The sequence below is a fragment of the Humulus lupulus genome, chromosome 7, assembly GCF_963169125.1.
Source record: "Humulus lupulus chromosome 7, drHumLupu1.1, whole genome shotgun sequence".
NCBI classification, from domain to species: Eukaryota; Viridiplantae; Streptophyta; class Magnoliopsida; order Rosales; family Cannabaceae; genus Humulus; species Humulus lupulus.
The window spans coordinates 35646955-35671897 of record NC_084799.1 but is presented as its reverse complement, the minus strand read 5'-3'; the positions used below and the strand labels follow the sequence as shown (position 1 = coordinate 35671897).

The window sequence follows — 24943 nt, the reverse complement described above, 5'->3', positions numbered from 1 at the left end:
AAATTAAATAAGTAATTGCTGAACTGTTACAGAAATGTTTAAATGGACACAGAGACTGTTTGAACAAAAACCAGATATGTTTAAACAGTTTATCACCAGAAGATAAAAACGAACATAAGGTAAAGAACACACGAAATTATATGTGGTATCAGCAATCTTTGCAGATTGCTACTAGTCCACGGGGCCACGCCCAGAGAATGAAATTTATTAGAAGAATATCTAAATGATTACAAAACCAAATTGACTTATACAAATAAAGACTCCCTCTTGAATTTGTCGCAATTGTTGTAATCTAAACTCCTAATCAAATTTCTGAAGTGCTAAGATCTTGAACTCCCTTCAAATCATAACACTTGCACTTTTTCTCCCGAAAAGTGACTCACGAACAAGAATTCTCTCGAAGCTTGATGAACAATGTCCAAGTGTGTTCAACCTACACAATTAACACAAAGAAAACAATACAGAAGTACACGGTAATAAACCACTAAGAACTTGTTGGACTCAAGTTCTTCACATAATAAAAAGTCTCTCTAAAACTTGAAAAATATTTGAAAAATAATACACCAAGAGAGATTATCAAAAACCAACGACCGAATGATGATTATATTCTTTTTAGAATCCCTTTAGGTCGTGGAAAATAAATAAGAAACCAATCAGCCAATAAATGAAAAATCTTCCAAAACAGGAAAGTCAGAATCTGTTCAAACAGACTGGCAATCCGTTCAAACAGATTCACTGAATCTGGACAGTTTTTAAACCCAGTTTCCCTAAATAAATAAGGAAACAATATATACATTATCTCTGCAAGCTGTACACGATTTCTGGACAAATAAATCAGATCAAAAAATAAAAATAAATACCAATAATTTCCATTTCAAGAAAAGATATTCTTTTATAGGAAATTATATATTTATTTTATTAACATATATATAATAATCTGATTATAGAAAACATATCACAAACAAAACAGGAAATTACCCATTTCGAAAATTCTTCTTTAATTAATTTTGTCAATATTGTCAAATATGCCAATAAGGATTTTACAAGATAGATAAACTAAGATCAATTTTACTTGATTATCATAGTAGCTGATAAAGATTAACCAAGTTTTGTTTAAATTTTGAAAATGTTAATTAGGATCCAATAATTAGAATATGTACCATTATATAGTGTCACTGGAGCTTTTTTTGTACATTTTCAAAATTATAGATATGTTGTCGAAAAAAATAGATCAGTTGATACATCAGTAACTACAATTAGATCATTTCATTAGTAACTTATTTTGACTTTTTCATTTTTGCTAAAAAATATTGAATGTAGGCTATAGTGGAAAATAGACTATGATTGGGGTTTATTTCCACCAATTACTCTTTAGTTAACAGATTTTATAAATATAAAAGTAAAAAAAAAAAAAAATTAACTTAGACTATAGTGCAAAATAGACTATGTTTTTTATGGTCTTTTTTTGAAGTATCAATTGTATTGGATATTTATTAGTTATTTTTTAGGTTTGAAACTAATATGACTAGAATTTCAAGTAATGGTTAATTTGGACAACTTATGTGCTAATTTCGACGGGTTATCATTAATTTTCAAAGGTTCTGTATCATTTTCCACATACAGTCTAAAATTTAGACTACTTGTCTCAATATTTCAATAGGCGGTCAAAAATTTCGACTGTCTATCTAATAATTTCGATATGTTGTCTGATATTTAGACTACTTGTCTCAAAATTTTGATAGGTTGTCTGAAATTTCGATCAACTGTCTGTCTAATAATTTCGAATGTCGGTCTAATAGTGTGAAACCGTCCAAAAAAAAAAAGCTCCAATAATGCTAAATAAAGGTGCATATCATCATTATTGGATTCAAATTAATATTTTTCAAATAAAACTTTGTTAATCAACCATCACTTGATGATTAAGGATTGAGTGGTAGATATCCTAGTCAAACTACTAAGATGATTGAGTGTCATAATCAACCTTAATAATAAGATGACCAATTAAATTGATTTAATTGTATCTTTTACACTATTAGATCAACTTTATATTGTTAAATTGATCTTCATTTGGTATTTCAACTACTTGTTTGAATGTTTCGACTACCTATCTTTATATTTCGACAACTTGTCTGAAATTTTGACTACCTGTCTTAAAGTGTGAAAATGTCTAAAAAAAATCTCAAATAATGCTATATAAAGGTGCATATCTCATTATTGTATCCTAATTAACATTTTAAAAATAAATTTATAAACAACCAATGTGTATATTTCGACACCATATCTCAGAATTCGACCACTTTTCTCAAAAGTTAGGTTAGTTTATACCAAACTTGATTTTGATCGTGAGCCATTTGAAATCTATTTCCACGAGTCTTCATTCTTTTTCCACAATCCGTCACATAATATTACAATATTTTTCAATAACATTTGAAGAAAAAAAATAATACAACAAAGAAATATAAATTATTGGTATTAGTTAGATTAAAAAGTTATATAAAAAAAAATGAAAATCAAGTTGAAAATCTGGAAATTCGACAACCTGTCTGAAAATTAGACAACCTATCTGATAATTCGACACCCCGTCTGAAAATTCAACAGATAGTTGAAAATATATGACGACATATCTAAAAATTAGACTACCTATCTAAATTCAACATGTGGTCTAAAATTTACATAGATGGTCAAAAATATACGACTAGTGGTCTAAAATTTAGACAGCTGGTCTAAAATATCAGAGTCCTTGTCAAAATATTAGACAAGCTGTCAAAAAATTCTAGGTTTCTCTATCTCGAAAATGGCTGAAACCATAATTTTTCTTTCTTTCAGATTTTCAAGATTTAACCTACATAAAACTCTAGAAATAAACCTAATTCCTTACTTATACTTTCAATATACTAAACACAATCATTTTGCAATTTTAATCTTCAAAAACAATATCAAATCTCATTTTTAATAAAAAAAAACTTTATAAACTAACATTTTAAATGGGTGGCGTATGGATTTGTGGAGAGATGGTGGAGGCTGATGATGGGTAGTGGTCGGTAATGGGCAGTGGTCGCTGGTGGTGGTGGTGGCGGTGGCGGCAACAATATGAGGGTGGGTGGTTGTGGATGGGTGTGGGTGGATGGGTGAGAGGAGTGAGGAAGAAGATTATAGTTTTATGATTTTTGTTTTAATTTATTATTATTTTATTTTAAAAGTAAAATGAGTAATACAAAAAATTCATTAATAAAATAAGTCATTTTGCTAAAAAGTATGGAATGTATGCTATAGTGCAAAATGAACTATGATTGGGTCTATTTAATCCGATTACTCTAAAAATTATAGTTGGTTTGATGTTTTTTCCAATATCAAAAAATTTCTTCATATCATTATTTAGCATCCTAATCAACTTTTATTTATTTAATTATTTTGTAGTGGGTTCTCTTTTCCGGCTAAAGCAGCTTATTTGGCTAATGGTAACACTTTTAGCCTCATGGATTTCACCGATAAGTTTTAATTTTCATAAAAGTTTAATTTGGGATGGTGTTTTTTACAATATAAAAAATTTCTTCATATCATTTTCATTGTTTAGTGTATTAATCCACTTTTTATTTATTTATTTGGATATTAATGGCAATAATACCCAAATTTTTTAAAAGTTACACTTTAATACCCAATTTTTTTTTTGCGGTAATAATACATAAATTTACAATTTTGGTGCAACCGTTAGTAGTCTTCGTTAACTGCTCATTAAGTATCCATGTGACACATTTTTATACTCGTAAATTTAGATATTAAAGTGTAACTTTATAAATGATTTGAGTATTATCACCATTAATATCCCTAAATTCTTTAAATACTATAAAAATTATTTTGAATTAATAAAACTAAAATTTGCAAATTCGAAACAATCCAAATTAAAATTGAAACTCAAAATCATCCCAAAATTCATATTATTAATTAGTTTTTAATAATTTTAATTTTTTTTAAATTTAAAATAATTTTTATAATATTTAAAGAATTTACATAATTTAGTCTAAAATCATACCAAAATCCATATGTGCCACGTGGATACTTAACGATGAGTATTAACGGTTGCACAAAAATTGTAGATTTAGGTATTACTGCAAAAAATTGGGTATTTAAGTGTAACTTTTGAAAAGATTTGGGTATTATTACCGCCTATTAGACTAATAAAAATGTGTCACGTGAATATTTGACGAGCAGTTAATGGTGAGTACTAATGGTTGCACTAAAATCATAGATTTATGTATTATTACTGCAAAAAAAAAAATTGGTATTAGAGTGTAACTTTTGAAAAAATTTAGGTATTATCACCGCCAATATCCCTTATTTATTTTGTAGGAGTTTCTCTTTTTTTTGGCTCAAACAATGTGTTTTTGGTCAGACGACACAATTGTGTGGTCTCAAATTGGTTTGTCTTAATTTTCAGGGGTAACTTGTCTTAGCTTTGCATACCATTTGATTAGACAATTAGCTTGTTGGCTGAAAGTAATACTTTGGCTTCAGTTTCATTTCTTTGTGATTCATTTCAGTATGTAAAAAAAAAAATCTTGCAACAACATAAACAATTAACCTTAGAGAAATTAGTGAGAATGTCATCTTTTTTTAAGTGATTTTGCACTCTGGCCTACTTTTGATATTTTTTTGCAAAATGACATTTGTCCTAAAATTCGACCAGTTGTCTAAATTTTTCGACCAACTATCTAAAATTTTGCCGACTGTCTGAATTTTTCGACCATCTGTCTAAATTTTTGACTAGCTATCTAAATTATGAGAGACCATTTTGCAAAGAATTATTAAAACTAGGCTAGAGTGTAAAATGACTAAAAAATAGGTCATTTTGCCGAGGGACCCTTAACCTTATTATTTCTTAAAAATAAAGTATAGTGATTGAGTGTATATATATATATATATATAGGGTAATTCTTTGGTAGGGCTCTCAAAAAGAGCCCTACTGTAGGGCTCTTTTGTGTTTCTCAACCTTTGAATAGTTTTCGGCGCGATTTTTTTTATGACCATGTATATTGTAGTTATTTAGAGCATCCTGCAAATTTTCAGAAAATTCTGAATAATTTACAGTGCCGAAAACTAAGTTCAAACATGCTATTTTCCACGCGCATACAAAAATTAGTCATGCGTGCAATAATCTGTTTTCGACACTGTGAATTATTCGGAATTTTCTGAAAATTTGCAGGATGCTCTAAATAACTACAATATACATGGTCATGAAAAAAAATCGCACCGAAAACTGTTCAAAAGTTGAGAAATACAAAAGAGCCCTACGGTAGGGCTCTTTTTGTCAACCCTACCAAAGAAACCCCCTATATATATATTTATATATATATATATATATATATATATATTAGATAAGGAAACCAATGAATGATAAAGTATAGAGGTGGAGAAATATTCTTAAAATAGTTTTTTTTAAGTCAGTTTGTACTCTGGCTTAGTTTTGATAATTTTTTGCAAAATGACTTATGTCTAAAATTTCGACCAATTGCCTAAAAATTTCAACTAGTTGGCTAAATTTTTTGACTAGTTGTCTGAAATTTTTTGACCAACTGTGTGGAGTGTCGGAGGCAATTTTACAAAAAATTATCAAAACTAGACAAGAATGTAAAATAACTTTAAAATATGATCATTTTGTCAAATGACCATTTCTTTAATAAATAGGTCATTTATATTTATTGTAAATTTAAAAAGTGCTTAACTAATTACTTTGATTTCTATCTTAATTGACATTTGAATTAAATTACTATTCATTTCAATATAATATTGTTTTATTTTACTGCCAGCCTCTTTATTTTTCTTCCAACATGTAAAAGTTAAACACAAAAATTATATTATATGAAATAATAAAACTGTGGTTATCACATAAAAACTTTTCCCCTGTTTTGGTCATACTACTAAAGTTGCATTCAAGGCAATGGCCATACTCAAGAAGCAACACTTTCAAAAGTGTGTTTGCTATCTTATTAGCAAGCAAGCACCATCCTCCAACATAGTAGTTTTTCCTAATGAAAACAACACATCACTTTTTGTATTAGTATTTTATTATTTATAAATTGGTAGATTTAGAAATGTAAACGAGATGGGTTTATCTCAAATATAGGGTGAGATACCAATCTAATCAAATAAATTTGAATATCCCTTTATTTATCATATATTTTATTTTTAATTATTGTTATTATAGATTGAGATACCATTCATAATATTGCATCAAAGTTTTATATTGGATAAAAAGAAGCTAGAAGAACATAGCCACAAACATTCTCATGTTTGTCGGAGTGACGAAGTCAAAGTATTAATGTCATTGTCATCTAATGACTTGGCTAGTTTTAAAACCACACAGATTTCAACTATCTCTCTTCACTATATATAGTAGCAAATGGGTTTCATTTCACAAACTTAACAATATGCCTTCTAATTCTATACTTTAAAATCAGATGGTGAGTTTATATATAGCATTATACACAATCTGATCAGAGTATATTATACATTGTACATAGGCTAGTTTAGTGTTATTATACATGTCTCTTTCCTTAGATTGATCCCATCGTCCTTGCTGTGTTTTTTGCTTATAAGCCAAGAGAACTAGATAATACTCCAAGGAATTTGTCTGTACCTACTGGAGGATAACACTAAGACTCAAATTTGTATCTTTGCTTATACATTTTGGGTCTGACTTTTTTCAGTTGTTTGACAGTTGAGTCATGGGAAAACTTATAATACCCTTATTATAATGTATTTAATTAGCATACTTTAAAAAAAGTTAGAAAGATATACACAACTTGCATATTTAGAAATTCCAATAAATGAGCAAGTGTGAAAAAAGTGATGGGTGGGTTGTGATCCAGAGTCCAGACAAGACCATTTGATGAATCTCATACTCTCTTGTAAGCCAGTCATTGGATTCTTAGACATATAGACTTAGAGCACTTTTTTTTTTAAAAAAAATTTGAGAAGGACTGAATGAATGAATTTCATAGTTGGTAATTGTATATAAATATGAGAAATTAAAAAAAGAAATGGACCGATATGGCCAATGATGGTTTAGCAGAGTCGCATAGAAAATGCAGTCCAAATTCTCGTTCCCATTAGACTTCTCCTAAGTTCTACCAATATTAAATAAATAAATATTTTTTTCTTTTTTTTTACTTAACAAAATTAATAAATACTTCCATTCCAACTAGTAAATATTATAGTTAATTTATTATATTATGTTTTCTCTTTTTTTTTCGAAATTTAAATAAATAATCAGCCACATTCATCCCTACCTCTCTTTACCCAAAGCAGCCACTCACCCACCCACAAAAATAAAAATAATAAATAAACAAACAAACCCAAATTATGAAAATTAAAAATTTTCATTAAAGAGAAAAAGAAGACGGAGAAGCGAAAGCTAATGGAGAAACACTGAGCCGAAATCAACCCAAACAGGAGGAAATAGAACAGCACCCAACTCACACCAAAGTTGGGTTCTTTACGATTTTCAAAATTTTGGGCTTCTCTCTCTTTTTATATATATGTTTTTTTTTTTTGGATTAAAGTTTTCTCTTTTGGGTTGTGTTTGTAGAAATTTTTCAAACTTTGTTGGGAAGAATTTAGAGATCTATAGCTGCAAAATAATCTGAATGGCGCAACCAGGGCCGGGTACAATGGACCCCGCCATACTAGATGACATTATCAACAGGTTATTGGAGTCTCGGCATGCCAGGCCGGTCAAGCAGGTTCAGCTCATGGAGAGCGAGATCCGCCAACTGTGTACGGCTTCCAAGGAAATCTTCCTTCGACAACCCAATCTTCTTGAGCTAGAAGCCCCCATCAAGATCTGCGGTAGTGGTTTTAATTAAATTTGAGAGCTTTTCTGTTTTCGTTTTCTTTTTCAAAATTAATTTTCATTATTCTTGCTTCCTGTTGTGTTTTTTTTGTTAGGTGGGTTGTGTTTGTTTGCTTCTTTTGTTTTTTGTTTTTTAATATTGCATTTTTTGGGGATGTGGGTTTGAATTGAATGAGATATTCTGCATGATAATGTGGGTTCTTGAATATGTTTCTATGCGGTTTTGGATTCTTAAGGACATGGGTCTTCCTTTCTTCTTTATCTGCTTTTTGAGGATTGAAACCTGAGTTTGGGGATGAAAATCAGGATATTCTGGATGCTATATTGCCGGTGCATAACCCTGCAATCTGCATTCAAGCTGTTGTGAGCTATGCAACGTGTGGAACCAGCACTCTTGATGTCTGTATGTTGTGATATGTGGCGTGTGAGTATATGCTTTTTACTCCATTGTATCATTACATTAAAGTAATACTATACAGTCTTTCTAGAGGGTCAGATTGGTTAGAACTATGCATGCCCTACGAGTTTGTGATAAGCTGTTTTGAGTTTGACATATCTATCTAGTTTTGTATTTTTCGGGTTTTCGTAGGAGATGTTTGTGTGGAAGTTGTTGACTTGAGATGTTTTATGGATGAAAGTGTAGGTTTAATGGTTGAACAAGAGTTCAAATATTAATATAGATTGGATGCCTATATATGATATTGGCAAGGATTGGTGTGTTTATTATCATTCTATTGACAGTTTGCACTTTATTTCAGTATTGCTTATTTAAATTGAGTTTAAATAAAGATGGCATTAGTTGAAGTAAGTGTAACCCAGATGTCCAGATCAGATTGTATGATATTTGCAAAAACACGCATGAATGTAAGCAACACATATATTTGCCCTTTGTTGTCTTTCAAGGAGAAGAAGTCAAATAATTATTGCTTAAGAATTGATGACTCTATTTCACATAATAAAATCTATTTGATGGTTTCCATTGGCTGTCTGGGAATTGTTATAGATTAGAGCAATTTGTATATAGCCATATTGATATATGCAGAGGCTACAGATTCAGGAACTATATGAGGTGCTCATGCATACTTTACAGAGTTATGTATTTCTCGAGGAATTTTTATGGAAAGATGTGTGCTCTTGGTGGGAGTGGGACCTGGGAGGAGTTGATATAGTTATTTTAGGGGTATCAGGATTGCTGTCATTTGCTGTACATGTTATGTGTGATAAATGCTAATGTTACATGTTTTTTCTTTGATTTTTATACGGAGAAACTTAGTCAAGTTATTAAAAAACTCAACCTATTGATGTTTCTGATGTGTTATGGTGTTGTGTGCACTATGCATATTCGCTTAATCATCCATTATATTCTAATTTGTCAAAGAGATGTCTGTCCTCATATGCACCTGCACTCTCTCAATACATTGTTACAAATTGGTGATTACAATTTATTGTGTAGGGCCGTACTCAAGAATTCTAAGGTAGGTATTGTTGGTCTTTTATTGCATATTCTTCAAAACTACTGTTTTACCATAGTCTGTATGGCCTGTAATACCTAAAATGGCCAAAACTTGAAAAGCTAGTCACTTGTTTGTAACGGGCTTGTTCTATAGACATCAATTTTTCCCCAAGTCACAAGGTGATGTTGCCTTTCCCCCTATCAATATGTCAATTTATAAGCTGATCTAATTTCAAGTTGGTTTGAAATGCAATGATCTTATGCTAAATTGCTTTAGATCTATCACTCGAATTGCAACTGTCTACTTGACTTCTTTATTTGGAGAGGGTGTTTCTCTACAATTTTATGCTATCTCCATCTTAGTTTTGTAGAGAATGGAACCAAGTGATTTTCCAGAACCTTTTTTTCATGTTATCAGTTTTTATGTATTTGCTGACTTGGTTGTGTCCTTTACCATGCATTTTATCATTAAAATTCTTATGAGTTTGCTGACCTACACATTTCTTGCTCTTTTCTGCCAGGTGACATTCATGGGCAGTATTCTGATCTTTTGAGGCTTTTTGAGTATGGGGGTTTTCCTCCCAATGCCAATTATCTATTCTTAGGAGACTATGTTGACCGTGGCAAACAGAGTTTGGAAACTATTTGCCTTTTGCTTGCATATAAAATTAAGTACCCTGAGAACTTCTTTCTTCTAAGAGGAAATCATGAATGTGCTTCCATTAATCGGATTTATGGATTTTATGATGAATGTAAACGCCGGTTCAATGTCAGGCTTTGGAAGACCTTTACTGATAGTTTTAACTGCCTTCCAGTGGCCGCTCTCATAGATGATAAAATATTATGCATGCACGGTGGCCTTTCTCCTGATCTAACACATTTGGATCAGATTAGGAATTTACCTCGTCCAACTGATGTTCCAGATTCTGGTTTGCTTTGTGATTTACTTTGGTCAGATCCTGGTAGAGATGTCAAAGGCTGGGGAATGAATGACCGTGGAGTCTCATACACTTTTGGTGTAGATAAGGTTGCAGAATTTTTAACTAAGCATGAGATGGATCTTGTTTGTCGTGCCCATCAGGTTAGTTGCTGTCTCTCTTTTGTTGCCTCTCACCCCCATCCTTCTCTACTCAGTGTAGGTTTATAAGATGCTTCTTCTTTTTCCAGGTTGTTGAGGATGGGTATGAATTCTTTGCTGACAGACAGCTTGTTACAATATTTTCTGCTCCCAACTACTGTGGTGAGTTCGATAATGCTGGTGCAATGATGAGCGTTGATGAAAGCTTAATGTGCTCTTTCCAAATTCTCAAGCCAGCTGAAAAAAAATCTAGGTTCGGTTCGACAATGATGTGAAGACTTTTTTCCTCTTATGATTGCAAGTGTAAGTTACATGCCACTTCTGTGTCAGAGTTTACTATTCACCCCTTTTTTCCATTATGTTTAAAATATAGTTCATTCTGTTTTGAGTTCCTTTAAGTCGCATCTTATTATTTCATAGCAAAAACAAAAAAAAAAAAAGAAATATGCATAGTTGTCTTAGTTTGTGGCTATTTACTAAGTTGCTCCATATTGAATTTTTCTCTTGGTCAGAGGTCATGGAAGTACTGTCAATTATGACAAAATTGGTATCAGAAAAGGACCTATTAAGCCTGTGATTTTGAAGAAGAAAAAAAAGGTCATGATTTATGGAAATAGGAATAAATTTCAAGACAGCATTCTACTAGAAAAAGAAGAAAAATCTTAATTTGACAAAGGAGTCATTATTCTTAATTTATAGCCACATTAATTGACTTAGAATTGTTCTGTATGACATTAGGTTGTAAGAGTTTGTATAAAACCTTTTTGTTCTCTAGTTGATTTAGTATAAGCATTCTGCATAAGATTTTACCAGTATTAAACTTATGATCTCTTACTCAGGATTAAAAAGTTGAAGGCGGAAGAAGAATGGCATTAAAAAGTTGGATATTATCATCATCATCATGCATGTTGAGATGAGTTTTTTGTTCAAATTGTTGTGTTACATGATAGGAGCTCTGTGACTTCTCAAGTTTAAAAATGCCAACTATTTTTAGGGAAGTGGCTGGCAAGAAAGAAAGCCTCTAATTTCACACGCTTCTTAATTAGTACTACTTCCTCAAATATTTTATGGTACTTGCTGTATATACATTTGATTTGTAAATGACTGCAACCGTAGTCAATGAACATTGAACACCCCTCTTTTGCAAGATGTTTCTCTCTCTAAAATCTTCTTACTTTAATCATTGCAATGAAATTCCCTACTTATAGGTGCTTCTTTCATTTGAAAATCACAACATGGATGCTGCAGGCTTCCAATCCTATTTTTCTCTGCAGCTTCCATGGCATGATAGCTTAAAATTTAGCTAAGCAGAGAACCACAGACTACCTAGTGCTGGTAATTGGTACTCCGGCAAGTACCGGTGGTGCCAGATGTGCAACCATGAATGCAGCCTTTTGCTGACCAAGAAATTGTATCTTCATGAGACTACATACCTGAGGATGTGTGATTCTGATTGCTTTTACATTTTCTTTCGAAATTTCGTTATCATTTATCACCATAATCTATAGTGCAAATGCTTTTTCTAATAGCATGTTTATTAGCCGGGATTTTAGCATAAACGCCTCTTGAGTTTTACCTTGATTGGCAATTCAAATCTATAGAAAAAAACAAATTTGACAATCAAATCCTTGAGTTTTATTAGGTCCGTATTGTTTTTTTTTTCAATAAAATTCTTGATTATTCTATATGATATGTATAAATATTTGGTGGTGTATAATATTTAGAAAAATGTTAGAATTATCCATAACAGACGTTTAGAATTTTGTTAAAATTTAATTAAAATGACATAATTGCTATTATTTTTAAAACTCAAGCACTTATTGCCAAAAAAAAATCACACAATTGCCAAACAATGGAAACTTCAGGGGCATTTATGCTAAAATTTCTTCTTAACCTTTGATTGGATCTAGGGAAAGAAAATGTATGTGAAAGGATTTCATTTTCTCTCAAGGATTCAAATATAAAAAATGAGTTTTTTTAAAAAAAAAAAAAAAACTTAAATAATATAATTTTATGAAATTTATTCAAAAATGGTAAATATTTAAAAAAAAAAAAATTCGTATCATTTTCTCGTACAAATATTTTTTTTATAAAATTCAAGATTCAAACAAAGAAAATACTTATGGGATGAGGTTTACATAAATAAGGACAATTTTAACTATTTAAGGAATGCCATTATGTGTATAAGCTTTTCTATTTTCTCTCTTTTTATAATAATAATAATAATAATAATAATCATTCTGTTATTTAAAAATTTACCTCATCAAAGTATCACTCTTTTATTTTCTTTAATAAAAAGTGTACTTAAGTCAATATAAAGAATTCTAATTATGCAAACAATGTAAAATAATTATGTATTAGGAAAATATATTTATTGCATTTTAGTTACATTAGTTACAACTGATTGTATTGTATTTTTCCTTTCTTTCTGCTTTTCTGTTTTTAGTTTATTACTGTTTTTTTGTCTTTTAGTAAATTGGTTTTAACCAATTCGGTTAAACCAGTCTTGGTGCTTAACATAGATTAGCTTATAAATAGGTTTGTAATGATCAAGTTTATTCAATAACAATTAGTAAGAAATTCATTCAATCTCTGTTTCACAATATGGTACCAGAGCGGGAAGGTTAAGCTTTCCCTGTTCGATCCGATTCTCCGGCCACCTGCGTTCCAGCTCCGGCGTCGCCGTGCACACTCACTCTCTCGACTTCTCCTTCATCATTCCGATGTATCTCACTCCATTAATCTGTTCGACTGTATCTGCGTCCTTGTTTTTCAGAAATGGCGACAAATCCTCAAGTTTACTCTCCGTCCGATCAGAGTTCGACTCCTCCAGGCGATCCTCAAACTCCTTCGATTCAGAGTAATCCAAGTCTTTCCGCTGCTGCAATCAAGAATCCTCTTGAAGATCCAGCTAATCCCTACTTCTTGCATCACGGAGATAACCCTGGGAATATGTTAGTTTCACAGCTCTTAACCGGACAAGACAACTATGTGTCTTGGAGCAGAGCAATGCAATTGGCTATCTCAGTGAAGAACAAGATTGGATTCTTGGACGGTTCGATTCCTAAACCATCTATTTCTGATCAAAGTCTTTACACTGCTTGGATTAGGAACAATAATATGGTAATTTCTTGGATCTTAAACTCTGTTTCTAAAGAAATCTCTTCCAGTATATTGTATGATGAATCGGCTTCGGCCATTTGGTTAGATCTGAAAACTCGATTTCATCAACGTAATGGTCCTCATATTTTCAATTTGAGGAAAGATCTAATGAATCTAAAGCAGGAAAACCAAACTGTTAGTATGTACTTCACTAGACTCAAAACCATATGGGAGGAGTTGACCAATTACAGGCCCAACTGTACATGCCTCGGATGCACCTGTGGAGGAGTCAAGAAACTCCAAGAACACTACAACATGGAGTATATTATGTCCTTTCTCATGGGACTCTCTGATGTTTACTCTCAAGTTCGAGGTAGTATACTACTCATGGACCCACTGCCAGAAGTAAACCGAGTCTTCCACTTGGTGACACAAGAAGAACTTCAAAAAGGAGGTACATCTACAAACTCAGATCCTAACAATAACAGTGCTATGGCTTTTGCTTTTAGAGGTGAAAAGAACACAAATTCAAGAAGTGATAATCAGATTCCGAAAGGTCATTCTCAAAAAAGGAATAGGCTATTCTGCACTCACTGTAATGTTCTTGGACACACCATAGAACGATGCTACAAGATTCATGGATACCCTCCAGGGTATAACAAGCAGCAAAAGTCCAATGAAGCCAATGCAAATCAGATAAATACTGGTGATGTTCCTAACACAGTTTCTACAGAAAGTCACACTCTTCTGCCACAATTGACAACCACTCAATATCAGCAATTGCTGAATCTGCTTGCTACTCAACAATCTGGTATGAATAATTTGGAACCATCAACCTCGATAGGTAACTCAGGTATCATCCTATCTCATAACTCTAAAATTCTTCCTTTGAATAACACATGGATCATAGATTCAGGAGCAACACGTCATATTTGTGCAAATATAAATATGTTTCAATATGTATGCAAGACTGCTACTACTAAACTTATTTTGCCTAATAATGAAAGTGTATATGTGTCTCAAAGTGGATCTGTACTTCTTAATGGTAAAATCATGCTTCATGATGTTCTGTATGTGCCTACCTTCAACTATAATATAATTTCAGTAAGTTCTCTTACTAAAAATGCCTTTGTTAATATGCATTTTACATCTGAGTCCTTTGTCATACAGGACAATGTCAGCAAGATGATGATTGGAAAGGGTAGTGTCATCAACAATTTATACGTTCTTGATGCTACACCAACATCCTCACCAACTTTATCTGTTTCTGTTGAGACCTGGCACTCACGCCTTGGTCATCTTTCCAATAAACGATTAGATTTGCTTAAGGATGAACTACATTGTAACTCTTCTGTTTTGAATAAATGTGAACCATGTTATGTTTGTCCAAAAGCTAAACAAAAGAAACTCTCTTTTAGTAGCAATAACAGGTTTGCAAATAAAATTTTCGATTTGATTCATTGTGATGTTTGGGGTCCATATCATGTTACTTCACATACTAATCATAGGTACTTTCTGACTTTGGTTGATGATTATTCAAGGTTCACTTGGATATATTTGTGCAATATAAATCTGATGCAATATAAATCTGATGCATTGACTATTATTCCCAATTTTCTTTCATATGTCCAGACACATTTTAACTGTGTTTTTAAAACTTTTAGATCGGATAATGCTCCTGAATTGACCTTTAAAGATCTTTTTCTTAAGCATGGCATATTGCATGAGTTCACATGTATTGAAACACCTGAACAAAATGCTGTTGCAGAAAGAAAACACCAGCATTTATTAAATGTGGCACGAGCTTTATATTTTCAGGCCAAAATACCAATTAAATTTTGGTCAGATTGTGTTTTGACTGCAGCTTATATTATCAATAGAATTGCAACACCCTTACTGAAAAATAAAACCCCTTTTGAATTACTTTTCAGTAAGAAACCTGAGTATGACCATTTAAGATCTTTTGGCTGCTTAGTTTTTGCATCAACTTTATCTGCCCATAGGAATAAATTTTCACCTAGAGCTAGAACTTGTGTTTTCATTGGGTATCCACAAAGAGTTAAAGGATATAAACTGTATGATATCAATGAAAAACAAGTTTTCATTTCTCGTAATGTTGTGTTTCATGAAAATATTTTTCCTTTTCATAAACTAAATTCTGATAACTCATGTATGGATCCTTTCTCTCAATTGGTTCTGCCTAACCCCATTTCATTAAATGAATTATGTGATTATCCAAATATGCATGGCCCTACTGATCCTTCTTCTCAGGAACAAGAATCCGAGTTATCAGCAGATCCTGATGTTGATATTCAACCTTCTCCTACACCTTCAGATGACTCATCACAGGAACAACTTCCTGTTGCTCCTAGGAGATCCAACAGAACTACTAAGACTCCAGCTTATCTTAGAGACTTTGAATGCTATTCAGCTATTCAAGACAACTCATCTACTCCACATCCAATGTCTAAATTTATATCATATGACCTTTTATCAGATTCTTACAAAAATTTTGTTTTTGCAGTATCTTCTCAAAAGGAGCCAAACAGTTATCATGAGGCCATACAGCATGATCACTGGATCAAAGCTATGCAGCAGGAATTAAATGCACTTACTACCAACAATACCTGGACTCTCACAGAACTGCCCAGTAACAAAAGAGCAATAGGGTGTCGTTGGGTGTATAAAGTGAAGTATAATAGTGATGGGAGTATAGAACGGTATAAAGCCCGTCTTGTTGCGCAAGGTTACACGCAACAAGAAGGGCTTGACTTTTTTGATACCTTTTCTCCTGTTGCAAAGATGGTTACTTTCAAATTACTGCTAGCTATATCTACAATTCATCATTGGCATATATTACAATTAGACATTAACAATGCGTTTTTAAATGGGGACCTCAATGAAGAGGTCTATATGAACTTGCCTAAAGGTCTAACTGTGCCTAATTCTTCTAATACAGGTAATACTTTGGTATGCAAGTTGCACAAGTCCATATATGGACTCAAACAGTTGTCGAGGCAATGGTACAAAACACTCACAGATGCTCTCATACAAGAAGGTTTCTAGCAGTCCCAAGCTGACTATACGCTGTTCACAAGAGGTATCAATGACACCTTCATAGCTCTACTCGTGTACGTGGACGACATTATCATCACAGGGCCCAACATCTCAGTTCTACACAAATTACAAGATGCCCTGCACAAAAGATTCAAGCTCAAGACCCTTGGAGACCTCAAATACTTTCTTGGATTTGAGATAGCCAGAACAAAGGAGACTCTGTTTTTGTCACAACGTAAGTATGTACTTCAACTCCTTGAAGACACGGGATACATGGGAAGTAAACCAAGCAAGACTCCAATGGATTCAAGGTTGAAACTTGACAATGAACAAGGCGAAATCTTAGCTAATCCTTCTCACTATCGTCAATTAATTGGTCGTCTTCTCTACCTCACCTTGTCTCGACCTGACATTACCTTCGCTGTCAACTGTCTCAGCCAGTTTATGTCATGTCCTCGCACCACTCATCTTCAGGCCATTCACCATCTCCTCAGATATTTGAAAGGTAGTCCCGGCCAGGGACTTCTCTATTCTTCTTCCTCAACCATGCATCTTCGTGGATTCTCTGACTCGGACTGGGCTTCTTGCCCAACAACAAGACGATCCACAACCGGTTTCTGTGTATTTCTAGGCGATTCCCTTATCTCCTGGAGAACAAAGAAACAACCTACTGTATCCAAAAGTTCCGCAGAAGCAGAATACCGTGCTTTAGCTGCCACTACTAGTGAAATTACTTGGCTGAGATATCTTCTTCGAGACTTTCACTTTCCTCACTCCAATCCTTCCTTTATTTATTGTGATAACCAGTCGGCAATACACATTGCAAATAATCCTACCTTTCACGAACGGACGAAGCACATTGAATTAGACTGTCATTTTATCAGAGACAAAGTCAAGGATTCCACTATACGCCTTATTCCGATTTCCAGCTCTCTTCAATTGGCAGATGCCTTCACTAAACCACTTTCATTCCCTGTGTTATCATCACACATATCCAAGATGTCCGTTTTCAACATCTACGCTCCATCTTGAGAAGGGGGTATTAGGAAAATATATTTATTGCATTTTAGTTACATTAGTTACAACTGATTGTATTGTATTTTTCCTTTCTTTCTGCTTTTCTGTTTTTAGTTTATTACCGTTTTTTTGTCTTTTAGTAAATTGGTTTTAACCAATTCGGTTAAACCAGTCTTGGTGCTTAACATAGATTAGCTTATAAATAGGTTTGTAATGATCAAGTTTATTCAATAACAATTAGTAAGAAATTCATTCAATCTCTGTTTCACAATATTATGTTCACGTATAAATCATGATTCCGATTCCTTTCTATTTTATTGATATTATGTTTAAGAAATCTCGAGGGAGGGAGTTGAAATATCATTCAATACTAATTAAGTAAGAATTTTAGCTTAAATATTTGTTTTTTTAAGGATTAAATAATCGTTGTTTGGTAATATAGTATTTAAATTTTGTTAGCTTTAAAAGTATTGACAATTAAGTTCTTATGTCTCATATTTATTTTATAAACAAATTCTTGTTATAAATATTATATATATGGATGTCCATAATAATAAGAATCATTAGGATACCCAAAGTATTATATCAACATTAATTATTAATTGTATTCAGAGTAGTTACGCGATTTTCTTATGTATCTGAATAAATAGGGGTCATTCCCCTATTGAAATAACACACAAGAGTTTAACTCTATCTTTTCATCTCTCTATTTCTCTGTCAATTTATTTTCTTTATATTTTACATTTCAGTATTCTTAATAGTTTTATAACACGTTATCAGCACGTTTCTCTAACTACCATTGTTTGCAGGTTCAAAATATTATCACGGCTCTCTAGCCATAATCATTCCTTGAATCTGAACTTGATGATTCAATCTTTAGCCGCCATCATATGTTGATATCAAAAATCATCATCAAAACTCTAGTCATTATATTTCATTGAGGTAAAAATATTTTATTGCGAAGGTATGTTTATATCATTATCATATTATATATTTTGATAAGACTTGTATATATATGAGTTGCTATTTTAACATTGTGAATGTATGAGATGATTTAATAACTTATTATCATAAATATGGTTATATTTATATATGTGTTAATATTATATCACATGTTTGATATTGATTTCACTATAGTATTTATTTTATAATTATGTTTCCATTAAAAATTGTAAACTCCCATGGCATATTGAGAAGAAATTTTTTTTTATTATAGATCCTTAATAAGATCTTGCATATATATCCTGAAGATTATGCAAATTGAAAATAATATTCATCATTATAATTATTTATTAAGGTATATGTGTTATTTAACAATATTGAAAAAATAAATATAATTGATAAAGAGTTGTGATATTTTAGCTAAATTCCTTGAAGTGGATATTTCACATATTTGTTAATTATACAAAATTATATGAACACAATTAAAGAACATTGGAATTTATTATGATTGATGCGGTTGGTGATTGGTTTTTTTTAAGTCCCAAAAGTTTTAAGAAAATTGCATCAAAACATTAAAATATGAAATAATGATGAACAAGATTGAAAAACAAATATGAAGAGAATAAACTAATTCAGGTGTAACTACGTTTGATATTGACTTGGATGTGTGTTTATTGTACAATAAAGAAGTTAACATTATCAATTTTGTTGTACATTTAAATGTTATTCCATGGAGAGAATGATAGAAAGTAAATTTCATTTTAAAGAGTATTGGTATTATTAGTTATGCTATTATATATGCAATATTTCTTGCGATAAGCAAGTATGATATTTTCAATGTTATTCCTTAAAGTGAACGATTCATTACTTATGTCAATTATTCACTGCACATTCCTAGAAGTGAATGTCTAAATTATTAGTATTATAGTGAACTTTGTCATTGATCAAAGTGTAATTTATAATTACATTCCTCAAAGTGCTATAAAGTCAAAGATTATTTGAAAATGTTCTTGATGAAACCTGAACACAATTGCTAGCTAAAGTTAAACATATTTTATGTACCATTTGTAATGCCCTAAACTTCAGGGACTGTTACGGTGTGCATTTTAAACAGTGTTAAACTCGCTAATCGAGTCATTTGGCCATAATCGTGTAACTAAGTATGATTAGCGATTTATGGTTAAATTTTTTGGTTAAGATACAACGTTTCATTAGAACGTCTGCTGTATACATTGGGATCCCAAAAATATAATTTAAAGGTTTATTACAACAAAATATTTACAACCAGCCGATCTAAGCGGCAAAATAGGGTTTATCCCTAGTTCCTCTTTAAACCCTCGACCGTAGTGGTCGAGCAGCCGCATATGTATGCATTGTCACCTAAGCTCTCCAACTCAAGGATGGTCCAACTTTCTTTTGCATTTACCTGCACCACATAGCACCCGTGAGTCGAAGCCCAGCAAGAAAACTCAATATGCTCATGAATAGTAATAACATGTCATCAAATTATAATGTGCATGCCTAGCAATAATAGCCTTAATCACGCATGCAAGTAAGTTCAAATAAATGTTGTGGAGTCCTGCGCTCTGAGTAGATGACTAGTAAGTCTCTCACTCTGAGGTAGATGACTAGTAAGTCTATCTCGATTAGATGACTAGTAAGTCAATCTCGGTCAGATGACTAGTAAGTCAATCTCAGAGGTCCCATACCCTCCTATCCATGTGACGTGTAGGTCACCTTAGTCTTTCCGACTCTGACTCTAAGTAACTAGCCTTTAGACTAGACAAGCATTTTTAGTTTTCATCGAACTTGAGGTCGCTCTGACATTAATGCTCATGATGAGTCATTCAATGCAGATGTCGATTAGATCTAATCTTTTATCGGCTCTACGTTCCTGACGCTTATGCCACTCCTGACTCATAGGTCAGTAACACACGACCAGTGCTCAGTACTACTGTTGAACTTGACTAGTAAGTCACAACTACACAATCAATTCTAACACCATTGCCGATTCTGACTTGTAAGTCAGTGCCACGCACAAGTAATCAATGCTACCAGGCATATATCATATGTCAAATATCCGAATGTAGGGCATTCAACATGCTTACTTAAAAATTGCTAGCATAATTAGGATCATGCACAAACACAGAGACTCAAGCTCTGATCAATCTCATATTCAACATTCATGGCATGCCCTAACCACATGTTTCTCGTGCATCACATGCATCACATACGGGGTACATTTTTCTTACCTCTGGTTCGAGTGAGAAATAACAAATGAACGACCCTTTAGAATGATCGATCCTTTAATCCCTTAGCAATCACCTAGTCATAACCAAATACGATCTCCAATTAATAAAATCAATAATAATAGGGTCTTGACCTAAACCTCACTCCCGGGACCCCGAATTGTACACAAATGGTGAGTAGATTTGATCCCGAGCCTTAGGACTTGAAACCTCGAGTCAAAAACCCTTAAAAACACCCAAAACATGCATTAGAGAAAACAGGGGTAGCGCTACAGCGCTGCCCCCCTAGCGCCCCAGCGCTACAACCAAGGGAAATTTGCCCTGGCTAACGCTGTAGTGCTACCTTTTGGGCGCTGTAACGCTAGCACCAAGCTTCCAAACTTCTTTCAACAAATGAACCCAAATACCATATACACAAGTCCTAGGCATCATAACCCAAGTATCTTTTGCCAAAAACTCCCATTGAAACTCAGCTTTCAAACCAAAAACCCAACTGAAATTCAAAGAGAAAACAGAGCAAGAACTAAGGTTTTAATGGCCAAAAACTCACCTCAATCTCAGCTTAGCACCCTCTTCAATGGTGGAACACAACCCTAGCTTATCAAAGCTTGGTTCCTTGGCTTGGTTCCTCAAAAGAAGCATCAAAATCCAAGAAGAAATGGAGAGGAAATGGTGTACGTGAGAAGGAAGAGGAGGTGCTCTGTTTTGGTTCACTTCCATAGCCTTCTAGTGGCTATTTATAAGCTTAGGGTGTAATTACCTAAATGCCCTCATGCCTAAATAAAAGCCTTAACAACCACCAAGGGCAAAATTGTCCTTTCCTGCCTATCTCGTTAATCATAATTAACACCCTCCAATTCCCGCTATTCTCAAATGCCAATAAATCATATCCCATTACCCTTTAATTTCCAGCAATATTCTAATCCTCAAATCACCCCGAGACTCACCCCAAGCCCCGAAATTAACCCCGTTATGACCAGACCGAAAACTTGCATTCAAAGATCATCTCATGCCGAAAGACTCGAACAAATCCACATATAATGTGATATTATTTGTAATTCATCAACATGCATGAAAATACACAATTACGCCCCCAATGGGCCAAATTACCAGAATGCCCTTATGATTAAAAATGGAATCATATGCATGCATTTATCATCATATTATAATATAATTCACATAAACATGCATGTAATTATTTAATGGCATAATAAATCAATTATGACCCTCCCGACCTCCTAATCAAGGTCCTAAACCTTATTAGGGATTTTGGGGGCATTACACCATTTGTACAATTTCTATATAATTGTGAATGTGGCCAAAAATGACTTATAATATGTATTGGTCGTACATTTAATTACATAATATATAAAGTCATTAGAATAAGGAATAATTTATTTCATTAATAAATTCGACCACTTGTTGGAAAGAAATGAGAAAGAAAAATAAGTGATATATTCATATTATGATTATACCTATTTGGCTACAACAAACATGATTATTATCATTGTATATTAACTTGAATAAATGATAAAGTTTTTTATATTTGAAAAATAATTGTGCTTTTAAGCAAGCACACCATTTGATAGAGAAAATTGTTAAATATAATGTTGTTGAACATAATATATTACAAACATCAAATGGAGAAATCTGATTCTTGAAGAATCAATGATATTATATGTTTTGAAGGATATTAAAATTATTTAATTATCTAGTATATAAATAAAAATGAAACTTTTATAGCAGTTATGTATATGTTGAAAATTTTAGTGCAATACAAATTATAGTGAACCTGAAGTTCATTAATTGAATGATCAATTATATGTAATAAAATGTATAAATTCCCCTAAATTTAGACGAAGAACTAGAAGATTCTTTTTAATTCTTATATGGTGCTCAAGAAAATATGTATATATATTTTGTACATGGGAAGTGAAAATAAATTTGAATATCTTGCATTTTTAAAAGAAATATATATATATATTTCAACTAGTTTTCAGATGTTTTGTTTATAAATATTTTAACTCGTGCAATTTTATTGTTAATTTTTTTTACTACATATATATCATTTATAAAAGTGTCGCTCATTAGAATGTTAGTGCATTCATTTCTCAAAATTTTCTTAATTATTTATAAGTTGAAATTTTTATATCTTCTGAAAATTATTTTGCCTATGTAAATTATTTTGATATATAGTTATTTATTTTGTCTAAGATGTATAAAAAAAAATTATATTATTTTCATAATGAGTGTTTAATTATATTATCTTTGCATTCTTGAATCATTATTGAATTTTTATTGCATCATTTTTTATCGATGTGATAAGATCGTATGATCATGAACTTACAAGAATTATAAGCTTGTATATTTTCAACAATACATATGTATACGACTCATTCTTGAAAATGAAATAAGTTCATGATCGTGATTTATTGAACTAGAAGTTCAATGACCCAATAAAATATATGAGTTTGAAATCCTTATAGGTTAAATTATTTTTTTAAAATATTCTCTCGATCAGGGGGAGAGAAATGCAGTTGGATCGATAAATATTTTGAAAAATGATCCTTGCACAAAGTAAGAACTAGAAGTTCAAAATGATAAAATCATATATATATGTATATCAACTGCAAATCAATATTATTTAAATTGAGTCAGAATGAGTCTAATAACGCTTGAAGCGTAAGTGAACAAAGTAAAAATTATGAAAACAAATGTTCATTTGGTTCGTCCTGAAGATGTTGCATGTAAAAGGCACTCATAAATATACCTTAATGTTATAAAGTCTTGATAATTTGAGCATTAAATAAAAATGGTGCTCCAGAAGAGACTCCCTAAAGAAGTTATAGACATAACAAAATTGATAATAATTAAAGCCATTAAAGTGGTTATATAAGTACCTATAAATAATATACATGTTTGACAAGTATATTGAAAATAATGAGATCTCTTCAAGTTATGTCAATATGGGAGGAAATTATCATATTATGAATTATTGTCGACAATACAAAATTTTTGTATATGCAATAAACTAATATGAGATAACAAGGATCATGATATTAAACGGGTCGAAAATTATCGACGTATATATAGTTTTGGCCAAAATTATATGACGCAATCCAGGTAGTATAAATTTACTCACATAAAGTGAAGTAAAACCTGTATGGGTACAAATAAATATTTGTACAAGAAAAGGTAATTAGAATGAGAATTTTGTATATTTGTACACAAATGAATTATTGTACAAAATTTTCATAGACAAGAGAATGATTAAATAAATACATATACATATTGTTATGAGAAAATATAATCAATATTTGATTATAGCCTGGAGTATATATGTTTTATGAGAATTGATATGTGTCATATAAACGTTGCAACACAAATTATTTATTTGGAGCTCCTAGTAATATGAGAATTTAAAATATGCCTTATCGGAAAAATTCCAGAAGAATTTAACATGTCTTAAGAGATATAAATTCAAAGTCGCACGCATTATACAATAAAGATGTTTGTCTGGATTAAAGACATGTAGTGAATTATTATTTGAAATTACAAGTATGATTGTCTATGCAATGTGAATTCGTAAATAATACGTTGTAATTGCTTCTAAAATTCTGATTATTTTATAAACTATTGAAGAATGATTTCTTATTTCATCTTGTAGATTGGGAATTATTAAATATATTCTTTGTTTATAGATTAAATTATGAGTAGAGAAGTCCTAAAGAACTTTGTATGCATAAAGAATCATATTGTATATGATCATATGATATAGAAATTAAAGAACATGTAACGAGAATGCAACGAATATATGGTCCTGAAGTACCATCTTTATTGCAAATGAAAATTGATATTATCAAAGATATTGATTCATGTGATCATATTTAAATTTCAAAATTTGGATTGAACATAGTCATAGATAATGAATATCCATGAATATAATCCATATTATAACATTATTGATATGATATGATAATGAACAAGGTTATATATATGATTGATTTAATATGTTGGATAAATATTCATATTCCATTCTACACATATGCTCTAGACGAGTAATAGTAAATTTGTGATCATAGAAAATTTATGGTGATTTATATTATGATGAAAATCATGAGATATTTGATCACGAAAGTTACCATGGATATATGCATGATGAGGAGATATATACTTGTTGCACTCTTTTTCCCTTA

General features: G+C 31.8%; 1 protein-coding gene across 1 annotated transcript; it reads left to right on the top strand.

Annotated features, from left to right (window-relative positions):
* Window positions 1–7324: 7324 nt before the first annotated feature.
* On the top strand, window positions 7325–11529 carry LOC133791151 (serine/threonine-protein phosphatase PP1 isozyme 2). Its single transcript, XM_062229068.1, has 5 exons — window positions 7325–7482; window positions 7586–7845; window positions 9824–10383; window positions 10470–10683; window positions 11220–11529. Exons 2-4 carry the CDS (start codon window positions 7644–7646, stop codon window positions 10653–10655), a joined length of 948 nt encoding a protein of 315 aa, XP_062085052.1. The 5' UTR covers window positions 7325–7482; window positions 7586–7643; the 3' UTR covers window positions 10656–10683; window positions 11220–11529.
* Window positions 11530–24943: the final 13414 nt, after the last annotated feature.